Here is a 20,455-nt window from a genome sequence, read left to right as displayed (position 1 = left end):
TTTTTAATTTTTGAAAACATATATTCTCTCACTCAGAGCCACCATGTCCTGTGGATGTTTTTCTTTGTCTTTCTGCAGTCGCCTATATTGTCTGTTTGTGCCTGGTTTCTAGTAGCAGGGGAGTGAGACAGAGCAGCTCTGATTGTCTCTTCCTCTTTAGATGGGCTATGGCAAATCCGGCCAGAATGCACAGGGCATCCTCACCAGGCTATACAGTCGTGCTTTCATCATGGCAGAACCTGACGGGTCCAATCGAACAGTGTTTGTCAGCATCGACATAGGCATGGTATCCCAAAGGCTCAGGCTGGAGGTAAGTGATTTGAGAGGAGAAATGAATGAAAAAATGATATGGTTTAAGGAAAAGTGGATGAATGTGACAGGAACTAATTCCTCTTGGTTTCTCATTCAGTGAAATTCTACTATCTTCAATATTATACACTCCTGGCAATATAGCAGATAATCTTACAAGGAGAATGATCCTCACTATTTCAGTCTAAGTTATCTTGGTCAAAATTTGCTTTCAATTCTGCTGGTGACTCATCATCATTATTAATGCTAATGTTTTTGTTGAAAGATTATAATGTGCCAGGTGACTTTTATATATATATTCCCTTATTTAATCCTCCTTGTTAGAAGTTGGGAGAGCACCAATTAATCACTAAGCGCTTCCTCAAGTTCTCAGACAATTGAGAATACATGTGAGGCATCGGATGTGAATTAAAACACAACATTGAAATGAGGTTGACCGTGAATTCGTTGTTATAGAAGCTGGGTAATAGGCACATAGGGATTCATTATAGTATTCTGTTTATTTTTGTATGAATTTGAAATTGTCAAATCCATACAAAAGGAAGAGGAGGAGACAGAGAGAGAGAGAGAGAGAGAGAAAGAGAGAAAACGAGCAAGCAACCAACCAAGCAAGTGAACGATAGAACTTCCAGTTCTATCTTTCTAAGGCAATTTCTAAGCCCTGACCCAGTTACATTTTCTGCATGGGATCAGGTCACTAAGAGAGAATGTGTTCTGTTAAAGTCTGCTAACATATTCATGAATGTGAGAAAGAGGAGCGGCTGGAGCATTGACCAGAACAATGACCATAAATGTCCATCATGCAATGTCAGGTTCTACTAGCCTCACCTATTAAACACTTTTCTCCTGCTGTGTGAAGGGGCCAGTGAGAGGGATAATGAGATGGCCTAAAAGCATCATTTTAACATTGCTCCCTCTTAGGGAGGAGAGTGGAAGCCTCCCCCATCACATGTGGGAAGCATCCCCACATGAGGAACAGGGGATTAAGTGTTTTCCCCACTCCTGCACTTAACCACAAAACAGTGAGGTGGCTTTGTTGTTATTTCCATTTTCTGGATAAGAAAACTGAGCCTTAGAGAAGGTAGGTAAATTTCCAAATTTCACACAGTTAGCAAATGGTAGAGCTGGATTCTAAACACAGGTATGGTAAATTCCAGAGTCCACATTCTTTTTTTTTATTTTTTATTATACTTTAAGTTCTGGGGTACATGTGCAGAACGTGGAGTTTTGTTACATAGGTATACACATGCCATGGTGGTTTGCTGGACCCATCAACCCATCATTTACATTAGGTGTTTCTCCTAATGCTATCCCTCCCCTAGCCCTCCACCCACCGACAGGCCCCAGTGTGTGATGTTCTCCTCCCTGTGTCCATGTGTTCTCATTGTCCAACTCCCACTTAAGAGTGCGAAAATGTGGTGTTTGGTGTTCTGTTCTTGTGTTAGTTTGCTGAGAATGATGGTTTCCAGCTTCATCCACGTCCCTGCGAAGGACATGAACTCACCCTTTTTTATGGCTGCATAGTATTCCATGGTGTATATGTGCCACATTTTCTTTATCCAGTCTATCATGGATGGACATTTGGGTTGGTTCCAAGTCCTTGCTATTGTGAATAGAGCCACAATAAACATATGTGCGCAAGTGTCTTTATAGCAGATACATTCTTAAAAGTGACGTTATTCTATACTCTTAGAAGGAAAAATGCATTGACCACTTGCTTTTTGTAAGGTACCTTGCTAGTGTCACTTCAGGGGATGCACAACTAAATAAGTCACAATTCATCTCCCTTATGAGGTCATTATCTAGTTGGTGGATAGAAGGAAGGACTATGAAATATGGAGATATACAGAAATATACAGTTAGCTATAATTAACCAAAGGAAGGTACAGTGGGATAGTAATTGTCTATTACTGGGTAGGAAATTACCCCAAACTATAGTGGCTTAAAACAACAAACATTTATGATTTCACATGATCTATGGGTCAGGAATTCTGTCTTGGCTAGGTGGCTCTGGTTTAGGTTCTATGGCAATCAAGTTGATGGCAAAGGGTGAGTCATCTGAAAGCTTAACCCAGGCTTGAAGGTCCACTTCCAAGATGGTTTGTTCGTGTGGCTGTTGACCAAAGGCCTCAGTTCCTCACTCTTCCTATCCTTATGACACAGCAGCTAGATTCCCTCAGAGTGAGTGACCCAAGAGAACAAGCAAGGAGGAAGTTACAGTGCATTGTATGACCCAGGTTTAGAAGTTATACACCATTACTTTCACCCTGTTCTATTCATTAAGCAAGTCACTAAGTCCAGCCCACACTCAGTGGTGAAAAAGTGAGCTTTACTTCTTGAAGGGCAAAATATCTGAGACTTTGTGTACATATGGTATTTTAAGATCACCAATAGGGGTTCAGGAATGCAAATTAGGAAAACATTTTCATGGTGGAAATGACACTTGAGTGAGCAGAATTTTAAATGGTTAGGATGGGAAGGGAGAGAAATCTGATGGAAGAAACAGAATGAACACAGAGAAGCACAAAGGAGGGATGTAGACTCTTTTATGAGGGAACAGAGGAGATCTATTAGGACATATGGAGGCATGTAGTTGGAGATGTATCTGGAAGATATGTTTATCATAATTGCAGAGGGCCTGAGATGCCAGCTTGTTTTTAATTCTGTGGGTGATATGGACTCTGAGAAATCTTCTGAGTGGCGGAGTGATGTAAACACCATTTTGTTTTAGGATGATTAAGCAGGTAGAGATGTTTGATATGGATTGGAATGGAGTGGAACTAGAAGTGAGGACAAAAATTAGCAGATTCTTTAAAGTGATACTGAGGCTCTATTGGTGAGGGTCCAGTTAAGAAAATAGTAATCATCATACTAGGTATTTCAAACAGAGGGATTTCACCCAGGGGAGTTTTGCAAGATGTTAAAAGGCTGAAGGAACAAGAAGGGGAAGCTGGAGTTGCTGGAAGTGTTTTTATTTTTTATAACTTTGCCTAACAATTTCCCCCTTTATCACATGAGGCTGGCACAAAGATCTTAAATCAATGTGATGGCAGTGAGACTACGTGGTGGTGGGATAGGAAATTAAATGTGAGTCGGCCGGGGGTAGTGGCTCACGTCTGTAATCCCAGCACTTTGGGAAGCTGAGGTGGGTGGATCACTTGAGGTCAGGAGTTCGAGACCAGCCTGGCAAACATGGTGAAACTCTGTCTCTACTAAAAATACAAAAATCAGTTGCACACTGGCAGGCGCCTGTAGTCCCAGCCACTTGGGAGACCGAGGCAGGAGAATCACTTGAACCTGTGAGGTGGAGGTTGCAGTGAGCCAAGATCACTCCACTGCACTCCAGCCTAGGTGATGGAGTGAGACTCTGACTCAAAAAAAAAAAAAAAAGAAATTAAATGTGAGTGAGATTTGGAGATGAATAGACACAAAAGCCAATACTTAACATAATATTCATGCTGAGTCTGGAACTCTTGTCAATGCCTTGTATGGATTAATGTACTTACTCCTCCAAATGACTCTATGAGGGAGGTATTATTATTATGTCATTTGACAGATTGAGAAACCAAGTTTGCAGAGGGCCAAGTAACTTATCCAAGGTTGTACAGATAGGAACTATCAGAGCTGGGATTCAAACTTAAGCATCTTGGTGTCAGAATTCATGCTCATTTCTACTATACTATACTGCTTTCCTGAAAAATGAGATGACTCTAATTGCGAAATAGTATGGTCATTAGCAGAAACAAAAGAACCGAAAGGTAGACTTTGGCGGGTAGAGTGGGGAGGAGTTTAATGTGTTGGTTTGTAGATGTTATTAAGTCAATAGTAGGCACCATTTATCTATCTCCTCCTATTTTTACATCCCTGTGCAATCTGAGACCCAGTGGGAAGGCTGTTAAATGAACCCACTTAGTTTTCCCAAATTAACCCAAAGGAAGGTGTGAAAAATAAATGTAGCTAAATAAGTGCCATTAAGATTATTTATAACGCCTGCTTCTACGTAGGTTCTCAGTCTCGGCTTTAAGATAGATGAAATTTCCAGCACAGAATGAAGATTATGGAAGATCTCTGTGCAGTGAGGCAGGACAGGAAGTTTTTACACCACAGAAATTGGTGAACAATACAAATGAGGGCTTTTAATTTTACTGCATGTTCCAGAGAGACAGCTTATCAAAGTGTCTATGCCATACTCAAGGTAAACATTGCTAACAATTGCTTTGGGTTTGACACTTTTGCTGGATCTTTTCTTTTCTTTAATTAATGTTTGTGTGTACATGGTACATGTAGTTATGGGGTACATGAGATGTTTTGATACAGGCATGCAATGCCTAATAATCACATAATGGAAAATGGGGTACCCATCCCTTCAAGCATTTATCTTTGTGTTACAAACTGATGGATCATTTTTTAATTATCTTTCACAAAAAAGCCACAATGATACCAAACTTTAGATTGCAGCTTATTAAAGCATAATCAGCAACAGATACTTGGCAACATCACCAGTATTCTCTCTGGTGTTTTCTTGATGTGTATGCACCATATGAAGACATTAGTTGTGCATTTGGATGTTCATTGATCGACTCATCCACTAAACATTTACGGAGTCTCTTTGTATTAGTTGTCTATTGCTGTACAACAAATCGCCTAAAAACTTAGTGGCTTAAAACAACAATAATAAATGTTGTTCAAGGTTTCTATGTGTCAGGATTCCCAGAGTGGCTTGGTTAGATGATTCTGACTTGTTTTAGAACAAGTCATATATAATCACTTCTGTGTCATGATGTGGCACTCAGATGCTGGCTAGGGCCGCAGTTGTCTGATGGCTTGACCAAGGCGGAAGAAATTACTTCTAAGGTTGCTCACTCAGATGGCTAGCAAGTTAGTGCTGACAGGATGCTTCCTATCCACTTAGGCTTCTCCACAGGATTATTAGGGTGTGCTTGCATCATAGTGGATGGCATCCCCTAGACCAACAAGTCTAAGAGTTCATTTCAAGGCATACTGAATTCTTCATTTGGGAAATGAGGTACTAGAGTAGCTTAAAACCTTTGCAGTTTCTGCTCACTATGCCTGAGTTGCTTTTCCCCCAGATATTGCACAGCCGGCTTGCTTTCTTCATCTAAGCCTCTGCTAAAAGACAGCCACTCTTTAGAAGATCTTTCCTCACTAACACCCACTACTTTCTTTTTCCTTATGCAACAATGTTTTTCTTCATAGCATTTATCACTCTATGATATAATATTTAATATTTATTTGCTTGCTTACTGTCTTTGTCTTTCATTAGAAAAAAAATATCTTCAAGACAGGAACCTCATATATTCTTTTGCTTAGAGCACCTGTTGAATGATGAATGAATAAGAGTACTGGTTCTCTAGTTAGACGAGGGTCTGGAGTCTGGCACTGCTACTTATTAGATCAATAGGCAAATTATTTAATTTTTGTATAGTTCAATGTTCTCAGCTAAAAATGGGCTTAACAATACCTGTGTAGCTCTTGAAATTGTAATAAAGATTTTTAAATACATACTGTATATAACATACCTAGCATTGTGTTTGCTTATAGCAAGAATCTATAAAATGTTAGGTATTGTTATTATTTTGTTGTTATTACTATGATAATATCCTCAAACATACAGTAAGGGGCCATTTGAAAGGGATGTTAATATAGTTTGGCTGTGTCCCTGCCCAAATCTCATCTTGAGTTTTAGTTACCATAATCCCCATGTGTCGTGGGAGGGACCCCATGGGAGGTAATTGAATCATGAGGGTGGGTACCCCCATGCTGCTGTTCTCATGACAGTGAGTTCTCACAAGATCTGATGGTTTTATAAGGGGCTTTCCCCCCCTTTCACTCTGCACTTCTCCCTCCTGCCATCATGTGAAGAAGGACATATTCGCTTCCCCTTCTGCCATGTTTATAAGTTTCCTGAGGCCTCCCCAGTCATGCTGAACTGTGAGTCAATTAAACCTCTTTCCATTATAAATTACCCAGTCTTAGGTATGTCTTTATTAGCAGCATGAGAATGGACTAATACAGATGTTATTGGTATGGATCAGTGATTGAACTCATCAAAGCCTTTTCTCATGTTGAGCTCCTATGTTATCCCTCTTCTTAGTTCAATTACTTTTTTTCTTGAAGGTCCTGAACAGACTTCAGAGTAAATATGGCTCCCTGTACAGAAGAGATAATGTCATCCTGAGTGGCACTCACACTCATTCAGGTCCTGCAGGATATTTCCAGTATACCGTGTTTGTAATTGCCAGTGAAGGATTTAGCAATCAAACTTTTCAGCACATGGTCACTGGTATCTTGAAGGTAGGCAAAGAGCCCCAGAGGCAGCTGTTCTTTACCATCGCTTATAGGTATTTTAGGAGTGATTGGATGTGATATGAAGAGTCACTATAGGATTTGGGTCTGAGCATAGTATTAGCATGTACCATTCTTTCTCCTCCCTGACTCTATCTTAGCTTCTTGTTCTGAGCTATGGGCTTTTAGGGATGAGGCACGGATGATTGGAAAAGAAGGCTTCTATGGGAGTAAGCCCAATGTAGTTATTTAAACAGACAGAAAACATTTTGGTTTGGGGTTCTTTATAGAGGGCACTACATGGCCTGTTCTTTGCACAAAGTCACACAAAGAGAAACCCATGAAGGAGCCAAAAGTAATTACAAATAATTCTAAAATTTTAAAATATTTCCCAAAGTACAAAGAGAATCCAACTTATAAACACACATCCCAATTTTTCAAGTTCTCTACCATAGATACAGACCTCCGTGGTGCTCCTGACAAATACCCTGAAACTCCTCTCCTGTTTCTGGTTTCAGTAGCTTATACTCCTCTCTTTTCTGTCTTTCAGCTTATTATTTTGTTGCATAGGATCCTTGCTAATGTTTTGCTTCATTTTATTGTATTCCAGGCTTATTCTCTATTTTTTCTCACAATGTCACCCCCAAAATTCAGAGATCCAGCTGGCATAGGCAGAAATTGCTTTACATTGATGTTTTGCAAACTGAGGCTTGCAATGTATTAAAGGCTTATGAAATCAATTTCATGGATTGCAAAAAACATTACATTAAAAACGCTAAAAAATAGATTGTAAGATATACTGTATGACACACAGTCGGTATAGTTTGCTTTGTGGACTTTTGTTTTGGGATGCATATGTTGATGTGTATTAAGTTATGATGAAAAATGTATCTCTCACTGTAGTTCACAGTCAAAAAAGTTTGAACAACTCTGCCTTGGTGGTAGAATGGCAAAGGTAGGGAGGTGGAAGCAGTTACATGTTAGCAAAACTTGTATTAGTGTTGTAGGAGTCAAGTCTCCCATTTTGGCTATCTGAAGTGACAAACTGAGCCTCATTTAGCAATCCTGAGAGAGCAAGAGATGAGACTTTTTGTGAGCTCAGGCATTAATCAGTCCTGTGCTTCCATATAACACAGCATTTCCTTTATCTCAACCTTGAAAGCCATTTCTGTTTACCTCCAGATTGGCAACAGCGATGTTGTTCTCCAGCTTTTATCCCATAATGTGGACACATTAGAGACAAAGGAAATTGTTCACAGGGCTCTTCAGTTTATATTGACTAAGTTATTATCCCCACCAGGATTTCTAAGCTTATAACATCCCCCTCTTTTTTAACCTTCAGAGCATTGACATAGCACACACAAATATGAAACCAGGCAAAATCTTCATCAATAAAGGAAATGTGGATGGTGTGCAGATCAACAGAAGTCCCTATTCTTACCTTCAAAATCCACAGTCAGAGAGAGCAAGGTGAGGAGGAATCGTCAAAATGAAATTGTTTCATTCCCTTTAGGGAACAGCAACAAAATCTAAGTACAGGGTTGTTACTTGATGAATATGGTGAGGTCCCAAGAGAGTATTACAGCTATAATATCTTAAAAACATCTTTATAATCTAAAACAAGCAGAAACAAAAAGTGAATGTAGAAACAAACACCAATTTATTAATGTATCTTTCCACTTTGTTGATTATGGGAGCCAGTGTGGATGTTTGAAGGACTCTGGGCTTTGAAATCAGGAACAACTGTGGTCTCAGCTTAGTTTTATTGCTTTCTAGTTATGTGACCTTTAGTGATTTACTTATCTTAATTTATTGTCACTCAGCTTCTTCATCAGTAAAATGGAGATAAAAATGTGCACAATGCATATTTATTAAATTAATGAATAGCTCTTTTATTATGTGTTATCCAGAATAAATCATCTTAGTCCATGAGAGTGTGGCAAGACAGAGAAAATAAAAGGATAAAGAATATGGACAGAAGAGTAAGAAATAAACCCACATATTTGAATGGAAAAACTAAGGGAGAGGATTATTTTGCCTTTTTGTCTTTTTTTAAGTGATGAACCAGGTTTGTGACAGAAGAGAAGTGCTTGGTTACTGTACCACTGTAAAATAATATCACAGTTTGAACTTGACCACTTGACATTTAACATTTTTCTGCATATTTTTCAATAGCTTTCAAAGGAGATGATTTTTAGAAAATTTAATCTGATTTCCCTTGAGAGGACATAAAAGAACACTTAAGTTGCAGGTCTTGAATGCTTTTGATTTTGCAAATTCCCTGCTCTTTTAAAGAGATTTCATTAAAAATTGATATGAGTAGAAATTTCAAAGACAAATAAATCCCTTTTGTAAGAAATACATATATGTTATATAATATTGTATGTTATATAAAAATATGTGTATTTCAGCTCCAGTTGCTTGACCTAGTCCCCGAAACTTTGATCGCAATTGCATACCCTTTCCTTAGCTGATAAATGAGGTACTGGATGCAGTTCACAGAACTACTGCTTGTCAAGACATCTCACTTACTGAGAGTCATTTTTGTTTTTGTGTCAGCTGCTACTGTTCATCTTACATGAGGGTCAGGCTCTAACACAGAACTGACTGTGCTTTTCTGTTTTACTGACTAGGTATTCTTCAAATACAGACAAGGAAATGATAGTCTTGAAAATGGTAGATTTGAATGGAGGCGACTTGGGCCTTATCAGGTACTGTATTTCCTTTTTAAAAATAATTCTGTCTGGGTAGCTTTTCTTAATTAAAGAGAAGGGAAAAGAGACCAGAATAGTACCAGCACACACTGAGAGTAAGTTGTGTGGCTAAGAGTCCAGGCTCTGGAGTCAGACACAACTGGGGTCCAGCCATGGGCCTTGTACAGGGTTCTCAGTCTCTCAGGGCTTAGTTCTGCACTTGCAAAACAGATTTAATACAGGGAAGATAAATGAGGAATCTTGGTGAAGAGCTTGGCACAGCATCTCACATATGATATAAAAACTCAGTAAACATTAACGCTTATTATGTTATCAAGATCTCATATGTGGAACTTCCATGATGGTAAACAGTTATCTCCTAATAAAATGAAAAAACAATCTGACCAACCAGGAAAGTGATTATGGCATTGAGATTATTTACCTGTGTTTCCCTAAAAGGATTAAGTCCAATGCAGGACAATGCCAAGTAGAGATAAAATAGAATTGAGAACACCTAAAAGAAGCAAGTGAGGGAAAATTACAGCTGGGGCCAGCTTTTAGCACAATTATCTGGGAGTGACAGCATTTAGGAAAACACATGGATTTTGTTTTCTTGAAAATAAGGCATTTGCGTTCATATGTGATTTTGGTTACTGCAACTGGCCTGACTCTGGAATTGACTGGGTGGGTAACTTGGTTCCAGACTCTTTGACCTATGGACTTGCAAATGATGCAGACATGCCTTAGGGAAGTACCAGATAGCGCTGGGTGCTAGAGTCAAATGGCTTGGGTTCACTCTGGGCTGTTGTCCTTATTAGCAGTGTGACTTTAGACAAGTTCTGTGACTACTCTGTCTTCCTTTTCTCATCCCTAAGCATTTTTGTGCATACCATGGGATAAAGTAAGTATTTAAAATGTTGATAAGAATGATTAGAAAGATGATAAAGGGTCTGCCAAATAGAATTATAAAATATCTAAGTGAAAGATGCTATGTGAATAAAACTTGCAGTAAAATTGACAAAGTGGTGAAGAAAAACATTAAAAACTATGATTCACAGTTCACACACCAGAGTTGGCCCTAAAACTAGGTGGAGAACAACATGGTAATAAAAAGTTCAGGTCTTGAAGTAAGGTTGTCTTGGCTTCAAGTCCCAGCCCTCTGCCACTTACTAACCCTGTGGCCTGGAGAAAGTAACTTAATCCACTTAAACCTTAACTATCCTATTTGAAAATGGGAATAATAATACCCCATAGGGTTGTCTGGATTAAATGATATAATGCATACAATTTAATCCTATCTCTCATAGGATTAAATGAGATAATGCATACAAAACTCTAGTTCTGTGCCTGACATAGAAAAAAGTTTAATCATTTTAGCTAAAAAGGAATAGAAAACATATTCTACCTCTTCTAAATAATTCCATTACTAGCATATTAGAATGCTTGAAATTCTTAGCATTTGAGTTCCTCTTTTGTGTTAAAAGTGAAGTCACTAAAAACTCCCTAATAAAATTTGCTATATGGGCTGACATAATAGGACTTATTCTTCTATTACAACAAATTTATCTCTTGATTAGTTGCCCCATAGCATTTAACTCAGCACACTTTCTAAATGTCAGGCATGTAACTGTGTGAGTGAGGTATGTTATGATGAATAAGGCAAGGTTTCTATCTTTAAGGGTCTCACAAGCTGGTGGGGTGATTGGGGCAGGAGACAGAGACAAATATATAGACAAGTAACCATAACATGAATCAGATGACCAGCAGTGCTATCACATGGGCGTAAATAATGCTGTGGGAGTTTGGAGGAGGTAGCCCTGAGTTTTTCCTGAGAGCACTGTGGAAGGCTTCCAAGAGAAAATGACATTTGAGCTGGACCTTCAAGGAGTCATGGGATTTCTCATGGAGTCATGAAAAACACAGACTCATGAGGCCAGAGTGTGGGTGAGGTCAGGGCATCGGTAAAAGGTGGACTGGAAAGGTAAGACAGGTCCAGATTCTAGAGCACTTTAGTGGGGCATTCAATTACAAGAAGGGCAGGATAACAGCATACATCTCTGCTAGTTACACTGAGTATCCCAAATTTGTTGCGACAAGGAGATAGAGTCGCCCTTATAGTTTCTATTTAACTCTTGGCTGAAGGACCAAGACCATTTACAATTCCTTTTTAGTAGTTTTTGAACCTTTTTTTTTTTTTTTTTTTCCTGAGACAAGCTTTTGCTCTGTTGCCTAGGCTGGAGAGCAATGGCGTGATCATAGTTCACTGCTGCCTCAAATTCCTAGGCTCAAGTGATCCTCCTGCCTCAGCCTCCTTAGTAACTGGGACTACAGGCGCTCACCACCACACCTGGCTATTTTTTAAAATTTTTTGTAGAAATGGGGTCTTGCTTGTTGCCCAGACTGATCTCAAACTCCTGGCCTCAAGTGATCCTCCACCTCGGCCTTCCAAAGTGCTTGGATTACAGGTGTGAGCTACTGCACCTGGCCAGTTTTTGAATCATTTAATAACTGGAACAGAAAATTCAAAAATACTATTATTTTGGCCAGATGTTCTTTGCTTCCATACATACAATTATATCATGTATCTGGATGTCTTTCGGTCAGCCGTCAAGGTTATAGCAAAGCTTTTCCATCTGTTGTGCTTAACATCCTGCAATAACTTTCCATTGTTTCTGAGCTGCCGTATGTTATCTTTGATGTAATTGCTCCTGCAATTGCCTCTTGTTGCATAGTGTAATTGCTCTTTGAATACGTTAAAAATGATCCAAAATATAAAGTCAAATGTGGGCTGCTAAGTAACTCATCCACCATATGTAGGTGCCTGCTGTTAGACAGAATCCCAAGGTGTGAGGAGTTTGGAAGCACAGTAACTCAGAATCACAGAGCATGGAGATGACCTAGTTCAACCTCCAGCAGAGGAACAAGGGCCTAGAAAGGTGATGTGACCTGCCCAGCATCACAGCCCAGACTATCTTCTTCACAATGAAAACCATATTTGAGTTCATAATTCATTCCTTCTTACTTTCATTTTTGTTTTCAGTTTTTCATTCAGCAAGTCAGCACTAGGGACCTACTATGAGCCATGCAATACTTCCTTGGAATGATGTATTCCCTGGCCTTGAAATCAGGAATCTAGTACCTTGGAATCTAGTACCTATGTTTGTGCTACTGGAATGAATCCATTAAACTCTCTGAGACTCAGTTGCCATATTTTCAAATGTGGCTATCGTATCTTCTCTCCACACAGAGATTATTATGGGATACACTGATGAAAAAATATAGATGGAGTTGCTGCCCTTATAGGACTTCAGTCTACTGAGGGAGACAGAAGGCATACAGATAGGCATACAATACATGTAAAATTATAATTGGGCTCAGTGCTAAGAAAGGCAGGTGTGTAGAACTTTCTTAAAGGAATTTGACCTTGTCAGAGAGATTGGGAAAGGTTTCCCTGAGGAAGTGACAGCAATGGGAGCTGGAAACTGGAGTAGGAATTAACTGGCAAAATGGGGGGATTGGAAAAGAACATTTAACACAAATGGGGAAGCATTTGAAGAACTGGTAAAAGGTGTGTGTGGCTGGAGTGCAGAGGTCAACGGGGCAGGGTATTGCAAGACAAAGTAAGAAATAGAGATTAGATGGCACGACAAAGAATTTGTTTTTCTATACCAAGAGGAATGAAAACTCATTAAAGTGTTTCAAATTTAGGTTGGGAGTTGGGGCTGTCGAAGGATTGGGAAGAGTGTAGACTTGAGGAATGAAATAAAATTATGTTCCTGAAACTATTCCATAAACCATTAAGCCCTCTACAATTGTGAGGCCACCATTTGCTCTAGTTGCTGTATGTCAGAAAAATCTATGTTAGAAAATTCTATGTCAGAAAAATATTGCTATCTTTGTGGCTTTTTCCCCTTACACAAAAGCATTCAATGTTTTTTTCTGCAGACATGAATAACATGTTGTGGATGTTCTGAATTGTGAATTAAAATATAAGCTGTGTAACGTTTACAAAATTCACTTTGGGAGACTCTGTAAGGTACTTCAAAGAGTCTGTCATCCAATAGAGGAGAATAAACAGAACCTTGAGAGTCTCGGATGCAATAAGACACTATGTGTATGAAGAAAACATGAAGGGAGAAAGCAAAACAGGTTTCAAATGTCTACATCAAAAAGAAAGTCACAAGTGCAGATAATCTGAGTGGCAGTTGTGGTCAGTGGAAGAGCTACTACTCACATAGCTACACTTATGAAGGCAGCTCTGAGACAGGTGAAGAGGCCGACTTATTTCTTCAAGGATGCTGCAACTGAAAAGGCTTTGTCTTGCTTTTCTTCTCATTGCCTTCCTCTTTTCTTCTGCCAAGTTTTCTCCCTTGAATTTGCAGCAGTCACATAGACTCCTCTTCTCCTTCCTTCTCCTTCTCCTTCCTCTTCTTCTTCCTCCTCCTCTCTCCTCATCCCCCTTCTCCTCCTCCTCCTCCTCTTCCTCTCCTCTCTTCTCTTCTCCTCTCCTCTCCACTGCCTTCTATTTATATATTACAAGCTCTTTTATTCTTATAGTCAGTGGTCTTGTAAGGGAGCCCTTTAAAGGCATATTTTTAGATGACAGGGGCAGTGATTTGTGTAAGCTATTTGAATCATTTGTGTAAAAAGTTAGAAAAATCCTATTTGTGCTATTACACTAATTTATTCAAATGGTATTGACTTATAGAACTCAGTTGCAGTATATATATAAATCTCTATCATCTATGACTATGACTTCTTTATTTAAAAACTTTTTTTATATAAAACTGTTTTTTTAATTGACACAGAATAATTGAATTATTTTTCTTGAATTGTAATGTCTGACTGTTTATTCTCTATGGTTTTCTGTATTCTGACTCTATATTCTCCCCTCTGTCCACTTAACCCCACTCAAATTGCAAATGCTGAAACCTTAGTGACTGCCCTCTACCAAACCATTCTTGTTCTCTTTTTTTCATCTCATCTTGTCTTTGTCTTCCTAAATGCCTTCTCTATCATTAGCATGAATTCTGCTTTATAAAGCCTTCCTCTCTGTTTATTTTATTTATTGCTTTTATTTAAAAAATAAATAGAGACAGGGTCTCGCTATGTTGCCTAGACTGGTCTTGAACTCCTGGCCTCAAGGGATCCTCCCACCTTGACCTTTCAGAGTGTTGGGATCATAGGCCTGAGCCACTGTGCTTGACCCCTGCTTTCTTTTTCTATATCTTTCACAGAACCTCTTTTTCTTGTTCTGCTCCATGTTGTGAAGCTTGATGCTGTCTTCCTGCTCTAACTTTACTTTCTGCTTGCCTGTATTCTTCTTCAGTGGTGCTTGGTCATGGTTGTGCAGTGAGCTTTCATCCTGCGTCAGGTTCACCCCCCTCCCCTGCCCCGTAGGTGAAGGTGCCTAAAAGGGCTTTTTGTTGACCAAGATGGTGACTGTTGACTGATAACAAAGATTGATCAGCCTTGTGTAGTTTAAATTGTCCCAAGTTTAGAAACCAAAGCCATAAAAAAACTGTTGGCTGGAGATATTGGACAATTTGACTGTTAAATTTCTGGAAAGTTCTTACTTAACCTGAAAAAAATCTGGGAGATTATTATTTTTTTTCTAAGTTTTTTTTCAGTATAAAAATAGTGTGTGCTTACCATAGAAAACTTGAAAAATAAAGAAAGTAGAAAGGAAGGAAAAATTAAATTAAAATTATACTACCTCAAATCAATCATGATCAATATTCAGGTGCATTTGCTTCTGTTCATTTTTCTACGTGGAACATATAATGAGAAATACACATGACTAAAAGGTCATTCTGTAAACGCGAATGCTCACTTGGTTTCACTTACTGTGCACTAGAAGCTTTAAAATACTATAAAAATATTAACAATGTTATCTCCATGTACTGAGACCATCAAGTATCTGTTTTTGTAGTGATCCTCTTCTTATCTAATAATGTGTTTTTTTGGTCTTAAATTCTACATAGTCTGTTAATGTGGCTAACCCAGAATTTGCCATGTATATTTTTCTGTCATTTTCTTTGAACCTTTCTTTATTCTTACATTTTAAGGGTGTCTCTTATGAATATCATATAGCTTTAGTTATTTCTTTTGTACTCTGACAATCATTGCTTTTTAAGTGAATTTAGTGTATTTTCAGGAATTGTGATTATTATATCTGAACTTTTCTGTATCTCCTCACTTTGTGCTATTTGTCTCACCTTTTCAGTGCTTCTTTTTCCTCCTCTCTCACCTCTTACTTTTTTTGGATTGATAGCTATTTTTAAAATATGTATTTAAATGGCAGATTGTAGTTTATAAAAATGGCTGCAACAACACAACAATTGCTCTTATTCCACGTTTTATCCAAAGTGACCTTGCCACTCTCCATTAAAAAATAGAGATTATTTTCCTAGTTCTTGAACTTTGGCTGGTCCTGTGACTGCTTTGAACAATAGAACAATGCAGAAATGATACTGTGCCAGTGCTGGGCATAGTTTTTTTTAAATAGACTTTATTATTATTTAATTAATAAACTATATTTTTAAAAGCAGTTTCAGGTTTACAGCAAAATTGAGCAGGAAGTACAGAGATTTCCCATATATACCTTCTTCCAATACATGCACAGCCTCCCTTACTATCAATATCCCCAACCAGAGTGATACATTCCTTATAACTGATGAACCTACATTGACACATCATCATCACCCATAGTTTACCCTAGGGTTCATTCTTGGTGTTGTATCAAGTAATTTTTAAAATCTTCTTTTCTTTTATATATTTTCTAAAATTTCCACAGTAAGAAAAAAATTAAAAAGTCAAAAAATCATGTGGGGATCCTGACACTCACAGCCAGCTTCTATTAAAAGTTTGTTACATAGTCTTTCAGACTTTTTCTAAGCACATTTATAATATTTTTCTTAAAAAGTGGGATTTTATTATATTTACAGTTCATTAACTCTATTTTTAATTTAGCAATACCTTATGAATGTCTTTCAATGCCAGTTAGTATTTTTTAAATCACCGTTTAAAAATTGCTATGTAGTATTCCATTCTATGTGTCATAATGTACTCAACTAATCAGCAATCATTTGTTATTTAGGTTGTTTACAGTGTTTTCTGTCATAAAATACATCGTGATAAGCATTTTTTTTTTTTTTTTGAGATGGAGTCTTGCTCTGTTGCCCAGGCTGGAGTGCAGTGGTGCAATCTTGTCTCACTGCAACTTCCACCTCCTGGGTTCAAGCGATTCTCTTGCCTCAGCCTCCTGAGTAGCTGGGATTACAGGTGCTCACCACCACACCTGGCTAATTTTTGTAGTTTTTTAGTAGAGACGGGGTTTCACCATGTTAGCCAGGCTAGTCTCAAACTCCTGACCTCAGGTGATCTGCCCACCTCGGCCTCCCAAAGTGTTGAGATTACAATTGTGAGCCACCACATCCGGCCTATGATAAGCATTCTTGAACAGATACATATTTGCCAATGATTTCCTTAAGCTAAATTCCTAGAATGGGATTCCTGAGCCAAAGAGAATGTTTATATTTTAAAGCTTTTCCTATAAATTGCCAAACACCCCTTTGTTGGTTTACTCTCCCGTTACTCAAACATGAGCAGAATGTTGTTTGTCATACTTTTGCCAATCTTAGTATTATCATGCTTTACAATTGTTGCCAAGTAACAGGCTTAAAAAAGTCAAATCACTGTTGTTTTCCTTTGAATTTCTTCAGTTCATGGTTTGGCTCAAATAGGCTCAAATAAAAAAAAAAAAGTCTATTGGTCATTTCCTGTTTCTTGTTGCACTTACCATGTAATGTGCAAGGATTTTTAAATTTTTTTATTTTTATTTTTTGACAGAGTCTCACCCTGTCGCCCAGGCTGGAGGGCAGTTGCGTGATCTCAGCTCACTGCAACCTCTGCCTCCTGGGGTTCAAGTGATTCTCCTGCCTCAGCCTCCCCAGTAGCTGGGATTACAGCTGTGCGCTGTGCGCTGTCACTCCCGGCTAATTTTTATATTTCTAGTAGAGATGGGGTTTTGCCATGTTGGCCAGGCTGGTTTCAAACTCCTGCTTTGGCCTCCCAAAGTGCTGGGATTAAAGGCGTGGTGCAAGGATTTTGACTGCTGTAACTTAATGGAATTTACCCTAATGAGATATTTCTCCAATATTGTTATTTAGAAGGACTTTTTCATTCAGGATTTTTGAAGATAACAAAAGGATTCCTTGAGAACGTACATCTCTTCTCTGGGATGGAGATGGTAGAAATATTCTGTAGGATACTTGTCCCAGGTGTGCCTGTAACTTTAGGAGGGCTCTTCTGGCTAGAGCTCATTGTTCTTTTTAAAATCTGAGCAGTCCGGTGTGTATTCTTTTCTTCTGCTGGTTTAAAATTTAGCTTGCCCTTTGGGTAAAAGTCTGGGCCCAATAATCCTTCCAGTATAAGACAATGAAACACCCTTTCCTCTTCTTCTCCAAAGAGTTTGCAGTGGGTTGGGGTGAGGATGATTGTGAGGGAGTGAAAAGGAGGGTGTAAAGGTAATTAATGACAAGTGCCACACAAGATAGAATGTGAAATTCCAGTGGCTTAACACATTGAAGACTTATTTTGCACTCATGGAAAGTCTAATGAAGATTGGGTAGTCCTTCTGCACACATGTTATTAGTCAGAGCTATTCACACGCCTCACCTTGCAAATGAGACTGGGAAATAGAAGAGCACATGGGCATTTTGTGAGCACTCACGTCTCTGTCACAAGAGGGCAGGCTATCCTCACTGAATCATTTCATGCCCATACCATATGGGCTGAATAGACATGTGTTGTGAATGTTGAACACCGCCCCCATATATTTAACATTGTATTAATCTTATGAATCATAGATATATATGTGTATATATATATTTATTTATGCTCAGAGCTTTGTATCTCTTTCCTTTATTATTATTATCATCATCTGCAGCTGCAGCAGCAGTAGTATCAGTATAGCATCACCATTCTTGTAGTGAACATTTATTCCATTCTTGGTATCAGCCAGTCTTTGTGCTAAGCACCTCACATGTATTAGTTATTTTAATTGTCAAATGTAGATACTACTATTATCATTATGTTACAGGTATGAACACTGAGGTTCAAATAAATTAAGTAACTCATGTCTGACCCCAGAGCTGGTATTTTCAACTACTGTAATACAATATTAGCGTCTGTATTAGTTTCCTAGGGAAGCCAAACATTATTAAATACTAGGTGGCTTAAAACAACAGAAATTTATTCTCTCACAGGTCAGGAGGCCAGAAGTCCAAATTCAAGGCATTAGCAGAGTTGGTTCCTTCTGGAGGCTCTAAGGGGGAAATCTGTTCCATGCATCTCTTTTAGCTTCCAGTGGTTGCCATCAATCCTTGGCTTCATTGGCTTGTAGACACATCCCTCCAGTCTGTGCCCCCATCTTCATATCACCTTGTTCTCTATGTCTCTGGGTGTCTCTCTGTTCCTTTCCTCTTGTTGTAAGGATGCTAGTCATCGGATTTAGAGCCTACATGCAGTCAGTATAATATCATTTAATCTTTACCTTGATTACATCTATAAAACCCAGATTTGCGAGTAAGTCACATTCTGAGGTTCCAGATGAGCATGGATTTTTGAGTGACACTATTCAACCCATTACAGCCTCCTATATTTTATTTCCTAAAGAGCTCCCATGTTGCTATGAATCTTCAGGAACAGTACCTTTGAATGGATACACAGTATTCTATTTCCCTATTTGTGGACGTTTAGGTCGGGGAGGGCCATGCTAGCACATAGAACCTTTGTCTAAGTTACACAAACGCATCCTCTTTTCTGGGCTGGCTGAAGTGCCCAACTCAGTGAGCTGCACGGAGGCTGGATTTAACCACCTATTTATGCCCTCTGCCAGTGTTCTTTGTACAGGACACAACTTGCACACTGGACATGGAGGCCCAGGTCTGAGTGCATGGAATCTGCTTTTATCTTTGTTTCAGAGTAGGGCACATGCAATGTCTGAATTGAAAGAATCACTAGAGATCTTTTTCTCCAAATGCCTCCTTTACACAGAAGGAAAAAAAATTGTAGTGTTTTATATTAATATGTTGTTTACTGATTCTATAATAGTTGAAATCTATTATTTTTCAGTCTCAATAATTTTTAAATTTTCATCCAGAAATTTTGACTAACTTTGCTACAAACTAGGATAAGGTCCCCAATCTCTTGACTTTCTGCAGTACTTTTAATTACATCATGCTGATTCAAGTAGCCCTTGCTTCCTATTTTACATTTAGCTGTGACATAAGCATTATTTAAAAATGCTTATTATCAGAGATGTATTCATCCTTTTATGTCTGAATTCTTAACTTCTGAAACTAAAGCTTTCTTCCTTTCTTTTGAACTTTGCTTTGAAGAATATTTTTTGGCCAGATAAAATAAAATATAAGTACTGTGTTTTAAAATTAAAATGATCACCTTTCTGCATATCTTTATAAATATTCATCCATAACTATAGTACTTTGGTTGCTGTGACAAGTTTGCTATTTTAATAGTGCACATTTCAAAGGACAAAGGAGGAAAAATATGACATCTTCCTCTCCTTCAATTTAAATAACTTTTTTCTGAACACTTATTTTATTTTAATTTTCTAGAGAAAAAGTTCAGTTTATTTTCTAAGGCTTAAAATAAATGGAATAAAGAAGAAATCAAGCCAGGTGTGGTGGCTCATGCCTGTAAAACCAGTACTTTAGGAAAGTGAGGCAGGAGGATCGCTTGAGCTCTGGAGTTGGAGATCAGCCTGGGCAACATAGTGAGACCCCCATCTCTATAAAAAATAAAAAGAATTAACTTGGCATGGTGGTGCACATCTGTAGTGCCAGCTACTTGGGAGGCTGAAGTAGGAGGACCACTTGAGTCTGGGAGGTCAAGGCTGAAGTGAGCCATGATTGCACCACTGCACTCTAGCCTGGGCAACAGAGTGAGACACTTTTTCAAAAGAAGAAGAAATCAAGTCTATATCTAACTAGTAGAGTGAAATTCTTAGTACATGCTTTCTCCACAGATACCATTGTGGCCAATTGTGTAAGGTCCTTGATGGTAGGAAATGCATCTGATTCCTCTTTATGATCCTTCACACAATGCCAATCAACATGATTCCC

At 38.5% G+C, this 20,455-nt stretch overlaps 1 protein-coding gene across 1 annotated transcript in view; it reads left to right on the top strand.

The window, feature by feature from the left end:
* The window catches only part of LOC129006187 (putative inactive neutral ceramidase B), a 66,663-nt gene that overhangs the window by 8,032 nt on the left and 38,176 nt on the right, over positions 1 to 20,455 (top strand). Inside the window, exons 4-7 of the mRNA XM_054435602.2 lie at positions 161 to 310; positions 6,448 to 6,624; positions 7,958 to 8,085; positions 9,249 to 9,326. Of these exons, the coding sequence (XP_054291577.1) occupies positions 161 to 310; positions 6,448 to 6,624; positions 7,958 to 8,085; positions 9,249 to 9,326 (533 nt within the window). The remainder of the gene's footprint in view (positions 1 to 160; positions 311 to 6,447; positions 6,625 to 7,957; positions 8,086 to 9,248; positions 9,327 to 20,455) is intronic.

This window comes from Pongo pygmaeus, chromosome 8 (genome assembly GCF_028885625.2).
Source record: "Pongo pygmaeus isolate AG05252 chromosome 8, NHGRI_mPonPyg2-v2.0_pri, whole genome shotgun sequence".
NCBI classification, from domain to species: domain Eukaryota; kingdom Metazoa; phylum Chordata; class Mammalia; order Primates; family Hominidae; genus Pongo; species Pongo pygmaeus.
The sequence above is the reverse complement of the archived record's forward strand: the minus strand, read 5'-3'. Positions and strand labels throughout refer to the sequence as shown.